The 17,398-nt window shown below is 36.3% G+C and overlaps 1 protein-coding gene across 1 annotated transcript in view; it reads left to right on the plus strand.

Moving 5' to 3' along the window:
- The first annotated feature begins 2,778 nt into the window (after nt 1–2,778).
- The window catches only part of edar (ectodysplasin A receptor), a 60,977-nt gene continuing 46,357 nt past the window's right edge, over nt 2,779–17,398 (plus strand). The window contains exons 1-2 of the mRNA XM_067409549.1: nt 2,779–2,912; nt 16,481–16,556. Coding sequence (XP_067265650.1) covers nt 16,506–16,556 — 51 coding nt within the window. The 5' untranslated portion in view covers nt 2,779–2,912; nt 16,481–16,505. The remainder of the gene's footprint in view (nt 2,913–16,480; nt 16,557–17,398) is intronic.

Consider the following 17,398-nt stretch of genomic DNA (forward strand, 5'->3'; position numbering starts at 1 on the left):
AAAAGAAAGTGGTCACTTCCTCGCCCCGGGGAAAGTACATCTGTCACACCTGTTTCAGTGATGCAAACAGGAATCTATCAATGGATAAACAAGTCAATAAATTATCCTGCCATCTATGGGTCTGTAAACAAATTCCTGGATGGAATACTTGGTAGAACATCATACATTTCTTGCACATCAATATCAAAATAATTACACTGTTCTTTTATGTGTTCTAATCAGAGTCAGAGAAACAGAAATGAGTTTACAGTTTGATCTCACTTTGATGATTTGATCTTCCCTTTCAACTCAACAAAATACATTAAAAATGATATATACTGTATATATATATATATATATATATATATATATATATATATATATATATATTTTTAGTGCTGTCAGATCAGTTAATTGCGATCTATATGTGTATGTGTGTATATACAGTTCTTAGCGTAATTGAGTACACCCCCTTTGAAAAGTAACATTTTAAACAATATCTCAATGAACTCAAAAACAATTTACAAAATGTTGACAAGACTAAGTTTAATATAACATCTGTTTAACTTCTAACATGAAAGTAAGGTTAATAACATAACTAGAACAAAATTTTCAGTTTTACTCAAATTAGGGTGATGCAAAAATGAGTACACCCCACTGAAAGTCTCTGGATCAAAGCTACATTTTAGACTACAGATGTCTAATTTAACAAGAATTCAACCACAGGTGAGTCTAATAATTCATTACACAGGTGTCCAGCAGCAGACTATAAAAGGGTGTTAAAACCCCATTTCTTACTGTCAGCAATGGCTCTACATGGAAGAGAAATGTCACCAGACCTGAGAAAGAAAATCATTTCTTTACACCAGAAAGGTGAAGAAGATCAGCAAAGCTTTACTTATCAGTCAGAATACTGTAGCAAAAGTGGTACAAACATTAAAAAAGATGGAACTGCAACCATCTCAGAGACGTCCAGGTCGTCCACGGAAGTTCAGGAGCGTCTTCTGATGAAGAAAATCGTCATGCGAGTTCACTGCAGTTATCTAAAGAAGTAGAAAGCCAAACTGGGGTGACTGTTTCCCGTGACACAATACGGCGTACACTGCAGAGGAATGGCATCATGGGTGCCGTCCACGAAAGAAGCCTTTCCTAAGAGTTTGCCAGGGCCCATGCTGACAAAGATGAAGACTACTGGGACTCTATACTCTGGAGTGATGAGACCAAGATAAATGTTTTTGGAACTGATGGCTTCAAAACTGTGTGGCGTCGCAAAGGTGAGGAATACAAAGAAAAATGCATGGAGCCTACAGTGAAACGTGGAGGTGTCAGTGTCCTTATGTGGGGCTGCATGAGTGCTGCTGGTGTCGCTGCATTTCATTGATGCATCATGAATTCACAGATGTTCTGCTCTATACTGAAAGAGAAGATGCTACCATCACTCCGTGCCCTTGGGTGTCCTGCACTTTTCCAACATGACAATGATCCTAAACACACATCTAAGGATTTGGATTTCTGAAGAAGAACAGGGTGAAAGTGATTCAGTGGCTCCTGATCTGAACCCAGTCCAACACCTGTGGGGAATTCTGAAGAGACGAGTTGAGCATCACTCTCCGTCCAGCATCCAGTCTCTAAAAGAGCTCATTCTTGAAGAATGGAAAAAGATAGATGTTGCAAAATGTCACCAACTTGTTCATTCCATGCCTAGAAAGACTTAGTGCTGTCATTAAAAATCATGGAGGCTGTACAAAGATGTAGTAGTTTTTGTTGTGGGGTGTACTCATTTTTGCATCACCCTAATGTAAAACTGTAAAACTGAAAATGTGTAATCTAAGTTATATTATTAACCTTACTTTCATGTTATAAGTTAAACAGATGTTATATTAAACTTAGTCCTGTCAACATTTTGTAAATTGTTTTTGTGTTCATTGAGATAGCACTGTATACTGTATATAAATACACACACACACACACACACACACACACACACACACACACACACACACACACACACACACACACACACACACATATATAGACTGTCAAATCGATTAATTGTGATCAATCTCATCTAACATAAAAGTTTGTGTTTATATATGTGTGAATATATTATTATATTTATACATATATTGTACACATATATTATAAAAACACCAACGTTTATGTTAGAGGTGATTGATCACGATTATTTGATTTGAAAGCCCTAATTTATATATATATATGTTTAAATTTAAGATTTTTTTTAACAAACTAATGATCTTAATGTGATGCATGTGAATTGTGAAATGTGAATTGTCAGTCATGCATAAATGAAACAAGTGCATGGCATCATTTATTATTAACTATTTGCTTCTATTTAATTTTATTGAAATAATCATATTTTCAAAATGCATTTATTCACAATTAATTTCGTTTGTGTGAACATTAAAATATGGCTAGCTGAGAAACAAGCAAGTTTCTGATTTTCTGATAATAACTATATATTACATCTACATGGTTATTGTGCATTAAAAACACATTCATTTTATTAGTACAATTACAGATATTTTACCTGATTCATATGACTGCATGAATTGGAAATGCATGGACATTTTTACATGCAATTCAAATATGTTTCGAGTGCAGTTGTGCGGCTCGTGCCGCAGGTGGGCAGCAGTGAGCGCGAGCTGCAGTACCTGTCTCAGGTTCATTCTGGGCGGAGAGCATCTTTAACTCTCAGTCGAGGTGGAGCCAGAAGCTGAAACGAGCCTGAAGCGATTTAAGAGGCGACGGACGGTCACATGCAGCCGCTCGAATGATCTGATTCCCTGTAATGATCTGATCTCAGTCCACATATCAACTTCAAACCTGTCCTCTGTGAGTTCCAGAACAGATCGTCCTGAAGAATCCGCAGAGTTCCTCTCCTGAAGCGCGGCAGCGTCCTCGTCTTCCCGCAGGTAAGGCGCGCGCTTCAGGAATGCGCTCTGCATTTTTACCGAGGGGGAAATTCCTGCTTCAATGAGATGCACACAGACCGTTAGCGCTCTTATAGAGTTATACTCGTGCAAACGTGTGTTTACAGCATTTATCTTTTCTTGTTCAACTTGATCGGTTAGAGTTTGTCACTTTATGCATGCGCTATAATCGCTCTTCGTGGAATAACCAACAGTGGTTTTCATTAGTTGCGTGTCGCAAATGATTTTTCAAAGCTGCTCTTTCATACGCAACCTGATGTGTGAGATGTTTTAAACGGGTCAGTGAAGCTCTAGGTCTGGGAATGGTTTGGCTGTCCCGTACGGAGATGAGATGTAAGGGAAAGTCCTGCATGGAGATGAGACATGCACTTGCATGCACGCGCTTCTGATGTCTCTGTGGCTTTGAACTGCTGCTGCAGGAGGAAATACATCCGAGAGGAGAAAGAGACAAATATTGTTTGGGAAAAATGCTATAGTATCCCCAAAAAAATGCGATCATCTGAAAGGCGCCAGAAGAATGAAAATCAATCAAATGAGCGCGCGCTGCTGGAATAATTCATTAATGACAGGAACTTCCCAGCGGATCGTTCTCGGATCTTTGGCTAGCGCTTTCTCAAAGTTGTGAACAAACCTTTTTTTTTATTAGCAAAGGTTATCTGATCTTTAATAATGTTCTAGAAATTTTAGCACAAAATTGTCATTTGATGGAACGTTTTTAAATGTTACTACTTGTTTCAGAACGTTCAGAGAACATTCAAAAGTATCATTCCCATGATGTTTGCAAAATTCTAAAATGGAACGTTCGCATAATCGTTTTTATAACTTAATGGGAACATTAGCAAAACGTTATTTTTACTTTGTTTATTGCTCAGATTATGTCGTTTTATTGTTCTACCATTTTTTTTTTAATTATTATTACAATCGCATTAATTTTCTCCCTCTTGGTTTTCTGAATAAAACTTTTTTGCATTCATAATAATGACTTCGGAGCTCATATTCGCTTGTAATATCACTTCTCAGATAAACCAATTATTCACATATTGAATCTGCATTTCCATAAACCTCTACAGATCAAGTCCAGAAATCAGAAAAAAAGGTTAAATGTGTTCATCATATCGCTGTTCAATTCACAATGTGTTATAATTATCACAGTGTTTTGCAATGTGATATAATAATGATGAGCAAAAAGACCAATCAACTTAGTAATGAATTGTTTGAAAGTCATTTTCATTGTGATGTATTGTTTATGTATCCTAAATGCAGACAAATCATATTTTAAACTTTTTGCATAATTTGACCATTACAACATGAATTTTCATTAAGATTGAAACTCTGGGACACGATCAAACGATCAAATCTATAAAAAAAAAAGTAGTAAAATAAGTTGGCATGGTAAAAAGTTTCCAAGTCAGTTTTAATGTGAAACACTCAAATATTCCCTTGAAGCATGCTGGTTTTAAATGCAGAAGATCAAAGATCAATATCTGAATCATCATGGAAAACAAACGTGTAGTGGAAGTTTGTGATTCTCTCATTGATATTAATATGAATTGATATGCGGTATATCATCTCATTATGGTATACATTTAAAACACATCTACTGTTGAATGGCTGTTAATATAGAGTTTGTATTACAACATCTACCAGCAGGGGCTAAAGTCGGCATGAAATGGAAGTTGCGATCATCTTTTTGTCATCATATTGTGATGTATATCCGAGTGAAACGCTTCACAAACAAGAACAAATGTAGGGCGGGGCTTGATTTTGTCTGAGGGGAATTGATTGGATGGTGGTGGTTTGCTATTGGTGGATCTCATGTGATTGACAGGTTGCCCCACCTTTCATCATCAGAGAAGAGAGTGGTTTGTTTTGTTTATAAATCTTATAAATGTATGAGGTGGCGAGGGGGTATTTACCTCACAAACACACAGGGCAAAACCAGCATGAATTAAAAGGTGCAAAGTAAATAATTTAGCTGAAATAATATGTTTTGAATAATGTCTACTGTAAGTTAATACTTGTTCAAAAACAATAATTTTAGCAAAGTTTATACTATTTTCTGTTTATTTCGATTAATAAAATAAGTAATTTTTGTTCAATAAATATACTGTCATTGAAAATATGTTCATGTAAAAACAATTATTTTTTAAAAAGCACTGAATGAGATCTCATAATAATTTAATATGGATTTACAGCAGTAAAAATAAATGATATTTTATTATGTGACATGATTAAATATGATGGTTTCATTATAAATATGGTGATTATCTCAATGGTGGACACACAACTTAATATATGATATTTATCCGAATCTAAGCATGTCATGTCAACAAATGGATAAGTCAGCCGGTTGTTTATTATCTTGTTAATTTTTGTGTTTTTCGCCCCAACAGCAGGGGCGCTGTTTAGTCCAAATAGCATACTTTAACTTAGCGATGAACAATATCAGCCGATATATGTTCATTTTTAATGCTATCGTTATTGGCCCAATTAGAAAATTTGGCTGATATATTAAAGCTGATAAATAATGGATTATTTCCACCAGCTTTTGGTTTTGAATTGCTTGAAATATGATTGAAATCACTTCAAAAATACAGTTAATTGCAACATGTTCAGTGCAAGTCTGTCATACTGGCTAAATAATATTATATTGAGAACATTATAATTGTGTGTTTGGGACATGACTTTTAATGGTGAAACTTTTGTTTTTGTATTCAGGTTCTCAAAAATGACTTACATTTTTTTTATTTAGATTTATCAACCAATATATCGGTTATCGGCTTTCAAATATAAAGAATTATCGGTTATCAGTGTGAGCCAATACTTGCAAATTGGTGCATATCCTTCCGTTATTGAAAAACCATTGCTTTAATTACATTGAACAAAACTGAAAATCATTAACAAGACATTTGTCTCAAAATATATTCAATAATGTTAGCATTCTCATTTGCTACTACTTAAAAAACATTACATATTAGATCAAATTAGTGCAGAATCATGTCGAAGATCAGACGAATTTCCACATGCGTCTTGAAAAGCGGATGTTTTGGAAAGTGCTGTGGCAAGTTTTTGTGCCATCTAGTGGTTCAGAGGAAAATGCGCTTTTTACCCTGGTGCGCCTTTAGCCCAGTTCAAAATCGAGGGGTCTGTCCGAATAAACGTCTCTCGCCCACAACGCACTTCAAAATGGCGACCGGGATTCTCCGGAAGTGCTTAGCAAAGAACTTTGCGACTCTAAAAGTGGAGTTAAACACAGCCTCTCATGGTTATTGGCACGAAGGCAGGTCAATAAAATTTCGAGATCCACCAATAGCAAACCACAACCATCCAGTCAGTTCCCCACAGACAAAATCAATCTACATTTGTTCTTGTTTGAGAAGCGTTTAACTTGAATATATGACAGAATAGGGAATAGTTTCCTGGCTTTAATGCTTTTAACAGAGATTTTACCTGGACAGTTGGCTCATGGGTTCAGATGCGTTGAGTCTCTCTGAACACACACACACTCACACACACACACAGAAATGGCGTCAGTGGCTTCCACAGCACCGATGCCTGAGGGAGGATATATATACGTTTGTGCATAAGCAAACTTTGAATAGGCAAAGGCATCAGTGCAGAGAAAGGAATGATTGATGAGACTCTGTGTGTGTCTGTCAAGTCGTCTGAGCGATGCGAGGAATCAAAGGCTGCGGTCGCATGAAAAGACAACACAGACCTTCAGCTGCTGCGCCACAGCTTTGCTCTGTCTTTGCCTTGCCTTCATAGAAAAGCTGTAATTAAAATCATCAAAAGGTGAGGAGTGTTTGTGTTTCCCAGTGAAGCCAGGATGCAGACAGAACCGCCCTACGGAGCAGAAAACACCGGCCTTTGTGCTCCTGTCGAATCCAGTCGAGCAGAACCTGCGTGTTGAGATGCTTTCAGGACTTTTCAACACTCCAACATTGATTATTAACGTTTCTGGATTTACTCTTAAATGACAGATAATTATTTTTCAATCAGAAAAGTGTTTTTGTTTTGTTTTTTAAATCAGTGCATGACTAGATAAAATAGAGATAAAGGACTGAATTATGACAAGTTAAAGGGGACGTATCATGAAAATCTGACCTTTTCCGTGTTTAAGTGCTATAATCGGTGCATCTAACAACCCAGAAAACATGAAAAAGGACAACCCAGTATCTTTGTTTTGGCAAGCCTTTCTCTGCAAGCATGTGAAAAAATGAGCCGCTCATTAGTGATGTAGGAAGGGGATCTTATTATAATATTACCGCCCCTTAATCTGCACGTTTCCACACACGGCGCCACCATTTTGTTTTCACAACGGTGTACCAGTCCTAACGCCATGGCAAAAGTTCAAGCAAAGCATGCTAACTGTTCACAGACGAGCACTGAACACTATTTAGAGTCTCGTTGGATTGCCAGAAGTTGACCCTGGCAAGATCAATTGTTAAAAAAGGAGCGTTTCTGATATTTTTGAAAAAATATTAGACCATTCACATAATTTGATAGCAATCATAAACGTTAGCCTGGTGTGTTTGACTCTGTTTGACAAACAGGTACGCTATGTATAGTGGGCGTCCATACAGGACAAAAGATGAACATGACGGCACATGCTAGTGGATGAGTTGAATCAACTCCACAGCAACTACATCAATTTATCCACTAACCATTCAGAAACGTCTAAAAGTTGTAACTTCTTCCTGAGTCTCTCCATCAGTGTCGACTCCGGTTTGAACAATGTAAGGCTGAACACTTTCCTCATTTTGGCTGCGTGAGATTCTCCAGCTTTGTTGTTGTTGAGCTGTTAAAGCTCCGCCCTCTTCTGGAAAGCGGAGCTCATTTGCATTTAAAGGGACACACACAAAAACGATGTGTTTTTGCTCACACCCAAATAGGAGCAAATTTGACAAGCTATAATAAATGAGCTGAAACTTCAGACACATTCTGGAGACACCAGAGACTTATATTACATATTTACAGACTTTTATACTCAATCTTTTCTTTTTTTTTGAGCAAGTGAATATTTTTTTATTTATCTTGTATGCAGATTTTAAATACTTCATATAGATAAATCAGAAGTATTACCAACAGATTCATAAGCTGAACTACACTCTTAAAAATAAAGGTTCTTTATTGGCATTTATGGTTCCATGAAGAACCTTCAACATCCACGGAACCACAAAATGTTCTTTCTTTGAAAAATGTTCTTTAGATTTATTAAAATGGTTATTTTTAGAACTGATCGCTGAAAGGTTCCTTGAGGAACCAAAAATGATTCTTTTAATGGCATAAACATTATTCCAGTAACATTAATAGAATGTTCATTTAAAGTTATCTGTTAGGTTCATAATGTTCTCAAAACGTTAGCACAAAAACATGATTCTTACATCGTTCATAATACAACGTTTTTTCTGAAACCTTTTAGGTTGGATGTTCCCCTAAAGTGTTTTAAATGTTACTACTTGTTTCGGAATGTTCATTCAAAAGTAACATTCCAATAATGTTTGCAAAATGATAAAATGGAATGTTCCCTTAACGTTCGCACAACCAAGGAAAAGAAACATTTTTAAAACATTCAGAAATACTGTTACCATAACGTTAGTTCTTATCTGGGCTGGATCCTTGCAGGATGAACTCAGTTAAACAGGCGATGATCTAGTCTCTACAGTAGTCTAGTTCTTGTCGTTTTGTTTGGATTGGTCTCCTATAGCATAACTGTGAGTGCTTGACATTTGAAATAGAAGATTATAGTTTTTCCCAGCTTTCATGTCTGTCTTTTGGTGAGCGTTTAGGAGGAAACCTGAGCAGCGGCACATCCTCCGTCTGCGTGTAGGATCACATACTCTCTCTGCACCTCCAGGTTCTATATGGCTCCATAGAAGCGTCTAACTTTGAAATCAACTTTTCACCCTGGACGGCGTGACTCGGAGGCATAGATCTGAAGGAGTAACGCTGGCAATAGAGCAGGATTCAACAACAGCGACTTAAGCTTCTCCACCAGCGCAGTCCGTCTCCGATATCAGGACGCTGAGGTTGTCGACTTGACAAAAGCCTTGATGTCTGAAGCTTCTGTAGGCCGTTGTTTGAATACTGAAGTTTGAAAGCTGTTTGGGTGTTCTGGTTGGTTTCTGGGATGTTGCTAAACATTTGCCAGAAAGACAAAGATAGATTCATGGAGGGTTAATGCAGGTTAAAGGTGTGTGTGTGTGTGTGTGTGTGTTTACATCTGAACTATTTGAACAGATCGAATTCAGTGAGTTTATTCACTGAACTTTACTAGAACCACAACAACACCAACAATTCTGAACTAAACAGACTGATGCCAGGAAAACTAGAAACCACTTTGATCATTTAATTCACATTGGAAATGGAAGAACTGGGAACGAGACCAAGTGACGTCCGGCTCTCATTTCCTCACTGATTAGTGCCGTTTGAGCAGCAATTTCCTAATCTGACAACAAATATCAGCGCAGATGAATTACAAGCCGTTAGTGTTCAGTGTCACAGAGCCTGATGTGTGTTCTCCGCTTTAGAGTCAGAACATTCTGGATGAATTCAGGATGCACAAACCAAAAATAAATAATCAATTAATAATCAAGCAATTCAAAAACTCAGGATGCACTTGGCCGAAAACCGAAAATAAATAATCAATTAATAAACAATGAATTATTGAAACTCATAATCAACAATCAAATAGGTAGAACATTGTACAAACATTTAAATTGCACATATGGGAGTTTTTATGTCAACTTTTTAATAACAGAATTGTTTCTGCTCCAGTTTGTTGCTGAAAAATAACTTTCATTACATTAAATAATGAAGATATAACCAACAGGTTAAGTAAAAATATAATGAATATGTAATACAATGCATATATTTAGCAAAATGCTCTTCAATACAGTTAACATTTTCTAGCTATCTAATGATTTTATGGACATTGAATAGCTTTCTTGAAGTTAGTGTATGGTTAAATGACATTGTATAGGCTGTTTTATTGATGTCTTTCCCAAGTTGAAACACTGATTGAGTAATTTCATAATTCAGGGTTCATTTCGGTACATTTCAACATTCCTTCTGATGTTCATTCATGTATATTTGATGCTGTAACAAGTAGTAAAGATGAGATGAGACGATCACGTGCCGCTTGATCTGCACTACAGCGATCTGTCGTCGTATTAAAGAGCGCCAAAACGGCATTTATTGTTTGAATTTCGTAATAAAATCAACAGAATTTTAAAGTTGAGACTTTGCTTCATATTAAAAGATACAAAGCTTTTTGCGATTATTGGATGACAGTCACGCAACAAATGTTTAGTGAAGTTTTGTTCACGCTGTGCATCAACAGAAAACAGCACAGATTTAAGAAACCATATCATTATCGATTAAAATCGAGAAATTAATGCTACTCAATTGCTACTTAAAACTAGCCCAATCGCGTTAAAAAATGCATTCCGGGGGGTAAAATCCACGTTTTTGGCGCAGTTCCCCTGGTAAAATTCGCATTCCAAGGACTAACTATCATGTTATTTGGGGTCACTTCAACCTGCGGACATGAAAAACAACCCACAACAACAGTATTAAAGTAGGAAAACGCAGGAAAACGGCTGACTTGGCAACACTGCGCTAGCCGGCAAAAGTCATAGCCAGTCTGCAGATTTGATTTGACTGATTTCACAGAAAATCGCGTAGTAAACAGATTTTTTAAGCTTCAGACTTAAGAGGAGATCAAACATGTTTGATATATTGAGATGACTCAATAACACATTTGCTGCATCCAAATTCCCATGCGGCCTAAATATTAAAAATTAGAATCACTCAGTGTGTCCCAAATCATAGTTTGTCAAAATGAGTATCCCAAAGGTACTCGGATGGTCTACTGTTTCTACTGTCTTAAAAATAGTTTTTGAAGTTTTTGTATTGCATGAAAAAATGATTTTTTAGAATTTATGTGCATCTTGATGTTTCCATCCAGTGTTTGTTTGTAATGCGATATCCCAAAATGTGCATAAAAATAGGTGGATGGAAACATTGCTAGTGATCAGTTCTTAAATTTTTTTTTTTTTTTTTTTTTCTTAATGTGAATAACATTTTAATAATCTGAAGAACCTTTTTCCACTATAAAGAACCTTTAGTGGTTCTGTGGAATTTAAAGGTTCTTCATTGATCGATTCTAATAAAGAACCTTTATTTTTAAGAGTGTAACAGCTAGTATTGCCCACAACCCATTGCGCTTCAGATGAGAATTTGATTAGAACTACAGAAACTAATAAAAAGTGTCAAAAACTACAAACATGGCAGATGTGCAAGATTGACGAGAGATGTTTAGATAAAGGGATCTGAGTTATATAATCAGTATCTAACCTGATAAAAAATGATTTTTCATCTGCAACAACATTGTGAACTTTTATAAAGATTCGTTTGGTCATTAACTTTTAAATGAATCATTATGTGAACATTAGGAGAGTTTTCAGTATACATCATTTCTACAACTAGGATGCAGCAATTGTTAAAAGTTAAAATGACTGTTGGCCAGTGTATGATGCCTAGTCTTTTGAAATCTGTAGTGTTTTCCTTCCTTCAGTCAAGATGAGAGACTAGAAGGTTAAATCTGCGAGCGCTAACCCACCTGATCCGTGTTCATCTGAAGATGTTTGTACTTGTGTGAGAAGAGTTGGACCGAGAGAGCGGAACAACACTCGCTCGCAGCTAAAGCACAACTGAGATTATTCCTTCCGCTGCTTCCGTTTTGATATAAACAGCAGGAACGATAAGCCCGTGTGATTTGCTTCAGAGAGATGGGGCTTTCCCTCGCAAACTCCCATGAGAGTCGCTGTTGACATTAAAGCTGTGTTCAGCCTCACAGACCTCACAGAAACCAATCTGAACACCCGTCATTCACGTTCGGCTGTTAAACACACTGTTGCTCTTAAGTGCAGTCGGTTCAGTTTAACACGTGTAACCCCGCTGAATGTTCTCACAAGCAAAGTTCCCTCAAAGTAATGAACAAGCGCTCTTCTAGGAATGTCAATAGAATGTTCGTTTTTTTTTTAAATGTTTCAGAATGTTCAGAGAACATTCAAAAGTAACATTTGAATGATGTGTGCAAAATGATGAAATGGAATGTTCGTGTAACATTCGCATTACCAAAAAACGTTCTGGATATTTTGATCGATCAGAGAACTTTCAGAAATAACGTTAATGGGAACGTAAGCAAAATTTTCTTTTAACATACTTTTGGACATTTTGTTTTAGTTGGACATACATGTAACATATTTTAAATGTTACTACTTGTTTCAGAATGTTCAGAGAACATTAAAAAGTAACATTCCCATAATGGTACTTTTGAAAAATGTTCAATTAACATTTGAATAACCAAGAAAAACTTTTCAAAAGACTGAAATAAGAGGTTGAAATCAGTTCAGACCCAGATTTATTAAGCTATGGTGAAATATACCTGTTCATTTTTGTTACGTTTTTATTGAATTTTGATGATATGTGTAACAAAATGTCCTCCTCTGTGTTCAGGTTTGACTGCAGTAAAATGAATGCAAAAACTGACACTTCAAATCAACATTTCAAACAAAAAATCTAAATCTTGACAAAAAGTAGTCTAATCCAAATTCACAATTTAATAAAAATAAGAATTTATGTCTAAAAAACACTAGATAATTTATAAACACTTTATATAGAACTATATAGGCATCTACCATGGCATTACATACGTTTTTCTTTTTTTTACTCCCTCCAGATGGCACTAATCTACCGGATTTAAAATGCTTTGTCTCTATTTTAACATGGAATTAAAATAATTAAATAATTTAAAAAATAATTTTAAAATATATTATAAAAAAAAAAGTGTATTATTTTCAATGGGGGAAAATAGCTAATAAAAAATTCTATAAATATTGCATAGTATCATAAAATACCTTAAAAAATGTAAATAATAATCAAAAAATATTATTGAACAAAAATATATTACATTGATTTTCCTGAAAAAACAAGAAGTTAAATTTCAAGGCTTCGGTCACTTTTGACCACAAAGGAGCCAAGCGTGACCGCTAAAGAAAAAAGGACCAGAGGGTGAAACATTTAAAACAACTGGAAGCTTTGATCGTTACGAAAAAAATAATGGTTTCATAACTTAATAAGAACATTACCTAGAACATTAGATGTTAAATGGGAAATGAGTGAGGCGTTTTGGACGGGCCGTTCGGCGTAATAATATCCTCCCCTTCACCCTTCCCCTAGGAACAGATATTTCAGGGCTGTTAATGATAAGGATAATGATACTCTGTGTATTTATCTTAGATTATGTGGTCGTTATAAGATTAATAGCCCGGGGCGGCGAGTCTGCGGTCGACTTTCAAACAGAGGCAAGTCCGGGCAGCGGGCCGTGAGCGCGCTTGTGTTTGGAGCGAGGTGCATTCCAGCCCGGCGTGTGGAGGGAAAAGCGCTGGATCTGGATTCTGATGAAAGCGTCTTGGGCGTGTGTGTGTTCGTTTTGTCAGATAATGAGCCGGGGGGTTTGGGGGCACTCTCGTTTGGCATTCGCTTCGTTTCCTGCAAAAATAACGTCGTCTTCTCTCCCCCCCTTCATCCTTTGAGTCCACTGATGAAACGGATTGTTGTAAACGAGCGTTTTGTCCTCTCCGGTTGTTTTGTGCTCATTGGAGGAAGGTTCCTCGTGTGGTTACGGCAAATATTCCACAGTTAGGATCGATTTTAAGCCTGCCGATTGATTCCCGCTAAATAAACACAGTGACTGTCTAGCAACCTGATAAAAATTGTTTATTCTGCTTTATCACTTTCAGTTAGAATTAAAGAAGAATGTAATTTTAGTATTATTACAGTATTTATTAATGTTTAAAATTAGCTTTTATGTGGTCATTTGAATAAAAATGCACTTTATTTTTTTATTTATTTAGCTTTTATTTTTAGTTTAAACTGAAGTAATTTGAATAAAAAAACCCTTTTTAATTAGTTTTCAATATTTAAAATTTAGGTTTCTTTTTTTAGTTTTAGTTAAATGTTGAGTAATTTGAATAAAATGCTTTTTAATTTAATATTTCTATTTAGCTTTAATTTATTTTTATTTCATTTGTAGATTTAGTCATTTTAGTACTTCAATTAAAGCTTATTTACTTCAGTTATTTGCCAAGCCAACATTTTTTATTCAAATTTTAAAATTTAATTTTATTTCCAATAATTTTAAGTTTTAGTTGAAGTATTATATCTAATATTAATATATATTTATTTTATTTCAGCCCTTTTTCTGTTACACTTTATTTTGACACTTTAGAGTTTACTCTGCTCTGATTGGTCAGACAGCCCAGTCTACTAATGCTCTAATGAGAGTTAGTTGACATTTCCTTTAGATATAATTTAGTGTAGAATTGACACACTTCACCGTTACAACACTAAGCCCGTATGATATATGATCAGTTTCCCGCTGATATTGATAGCGATGCAGTGTGTCTTTGTTCAGATGAACTGCACACACGTGATCTTATCAGCGTGACGCTGAATCCGCCTCTCTTTGTGTTGGAGTGTATTTCCTCCTGCTCTCCCACATGCAGCGAGGCATCATGGGGGCTGAAGTGAGTTAAAGCAGAGCGTTTGAGCTCAGTGCTGATGCGGGTGAGTTCAGGTGACAGCGGCGCCCCTATAAAACACAGTAAACTTCTCAGGTTCACCAAACCATGAGACATTAGTGCAGTGAACGGCGACTGACATCCATTACAGCAGCGGGTCTCCACCTTTAACATCACGAAACAAAACAACCAGTTTTCAGTGTTAGAATTCACTACATTTATTCAGAAAACAAGACTTAATATCTTCAGTCATTTTGCCTCTCCAGTAAATGTATCTTGATTTAAGAATGTTTCGATATTTGTGCTGGAAAACAAGACAGAAACACATGATTTTGTTGCAGTATGTGAGCGTCACAGTGCATTCAATCTGTTGTTTGTCTCAAGTTTCATCATCTGCACTTTGATGGATGTTTTTATACTGTTCCTCATAAGATGTCTCATTATGAGGTGATAAATCACATCACAGCAATTGTGTTTGTTTTTAATAATGCAATTCAAAACTGCATGTTGCTAAACTAATACACACGTGGACTGCAGTAAAAAAATCTGTAGCATTGATCAGTTTCTGCCATATTCAGGTTTATGGTCTTTTGCTTTAACCCTAAATCAATGCAATGCTTACTGCTATGCTTTTGTGGTTGTTTCATGTACATTTGTGAGTGTGTTAGTGTAATTTTGCTCATTACAGACAGTCAATATTGTGTGAGGTCAAAGGTCATGCATGCAATCCCTCAGGAGCATCTTAAGCAAACTATGGTCGCATGTTCTTTTGTAACCAACATATTTTGACAATTTGGCATTTCCCGAAACCATATTTTTAACGAACATCACAAACTTCTTGATCTGTGGTTAGAAGCACAGTTTCTTGTTAAATGACATGCAGACTTATATCGATCAAGCTAACATTAGGTACATTCTATATCTTTCTTTCTATTTAAATATATATAAACGTGAGAGATGCACCCATAAACTTCTCCGCTGATACTGATTATTCAGAATGATATCTGCTGATACCGATAGTGTGCAAACTGTATAGGGAACCCTCTCATTTGGTACATTACTATAATATTAGAGGTTAAAATTAACAACAGAGCCCAAACTATTATTTTACAACTGCTTTTTTATTTATTTATACGTGACCCGTGCTGGCAAAATGAGTCGGAAAGCGCACAGGCTAAGTATGAGCTACAGGCAAAAATGTCGATTTGGTTTAATTTGAGGTTTTCACAAAAATGAGTTCATTAAACCCTCGTCTAGCGATCCAAATGCTTCAAATAGCAATTAAACATCTAAAAGTATCTTTATTCGAATGTTTTCTGAGAGGAGTACCTTTCCTTTGACCATGAAAAATGCAGTAAATGCAGTATGTTTCAACATACCCTCTGATGTTCATGCATGTTTTTCGTGCTATAACTTAAAGTGGAAGAAAAGACTCGTGCTCCGCGTTGCCGCTTGAACTTGAAATTTGTCAGCATTATGATTATGATGACACATACATGCCCAAAGACTGTTTCTGTGCAGAATAAAACGCTGTATCACATGTGTTCATTGCAAAATATATATATATTTTCTTACATTTCATTTCAAATGTTTAAACATTCTTTTCGTTTCTAGGTGTTCTTTATTTATTGCCTTTTTCCCCAAAGACATATTTTAGTAATCATCATAAACTAGGTCTCATTCAAAAACACTCTAAATTCATCCTGTGAAATTATTTTAGTTTTTAGTTTATTTTTCTGACCCTACTGACAGATATATCTCTTGAAACTTGCTTCATTTTTATACATTTTTAAGAAACTAAAGCTTAATATCTTCAGTCATTTTGCTTCTGAAGTAAATATATCTTGATTTAAGAATGTTTAGATTATTTGTACTGGAACACTAAGAAAGGTTTAGTGTTTATATAAAGCTATTCAATCCCCACACTTCATCAGTTTTCACGTCTTTCTCTCTTGGCAGACCTCCTCAGGTGGAAGACAACAACATGGGCCAGAAAGGAGGACGGACACAATCATGCCTCCTGCCTCTTCTGCTGGTAAGTCCCAGCAACACCAAAACCAATCCCACCAGATCGAGCCGAGACAACAACCCGTCCGATTAAGCCAGACGACGTCCAAAAGCGACTACAAAGGTGTCTTTGAGCGTCATGTTAATCTGTCTCCGCTGTGCTCGCCCACCTCCTTCATGTTTGCAACACTGAATCTGCCTGGCTGCCTTCCCAGAATGTAATTTCTCTGTGCAGCGTCTTAATGATAGGCTTTTAATGCCCTTCCAAAGAGCGGTGAGATATTCAAACGACAGGTTAGCTGCAAGTGAGAGGAGATCTGTATAATACCGCTTATTATGACTAAATCGGCCCTTAGTGTCAATTGAGCCTTTGTTGAAGGGAAAACTGCTGCCATTTCATTACATCTAGAGCGTTATATCTATAGAGCGTTATACCATGAAACCAAAGACTGCAACATGTCGCTTCACCGCCCAGATATTCAGTGACTGTTTTAGCTATAAACCCATTCACTGGGTTAAAACAACTGAATCACTGGGTGAAAACAATCCAAACGCTGAGCTAAAACAACCCAGTCGCTGGATTAAAACAACCCAATCGCTGAGCTAAAACAACCCAATTGCTGGGTTAAAACAACCCATTCGCTGGGTTAAAACAACCCATTCGCTGGGTTAAAACAACCCAATTGCTGGGTTATAACAACTCATTCACTGGGTTAAAACAACCCAATCGCTGGGTTATAAAAACCCAATCACTGGGTTAAAACAACCCAATCACTGGGTGAAAACAAACCAATCGCTGGGTTATAAAAACTCATTCGCTGGGTTAAAACAACCCAATTGCTGGGTTATAACAACTCATTCACTGGGTTA

This window comes from Chanodichthys erythropterus, chromosome 14, assembly GCF_024489055.1.
Source record: "Chanodichthys erythropterus isolate Z2021 chromosome 14, ASM2448905v1, whole genome shotgun sequence".
NCBI lineage: Eukaryota > Metazoa > Chordata > Actinopteri > Cypriniformes > Xenocyprididae > Chanodichthys > Chanodichthys erythropterus.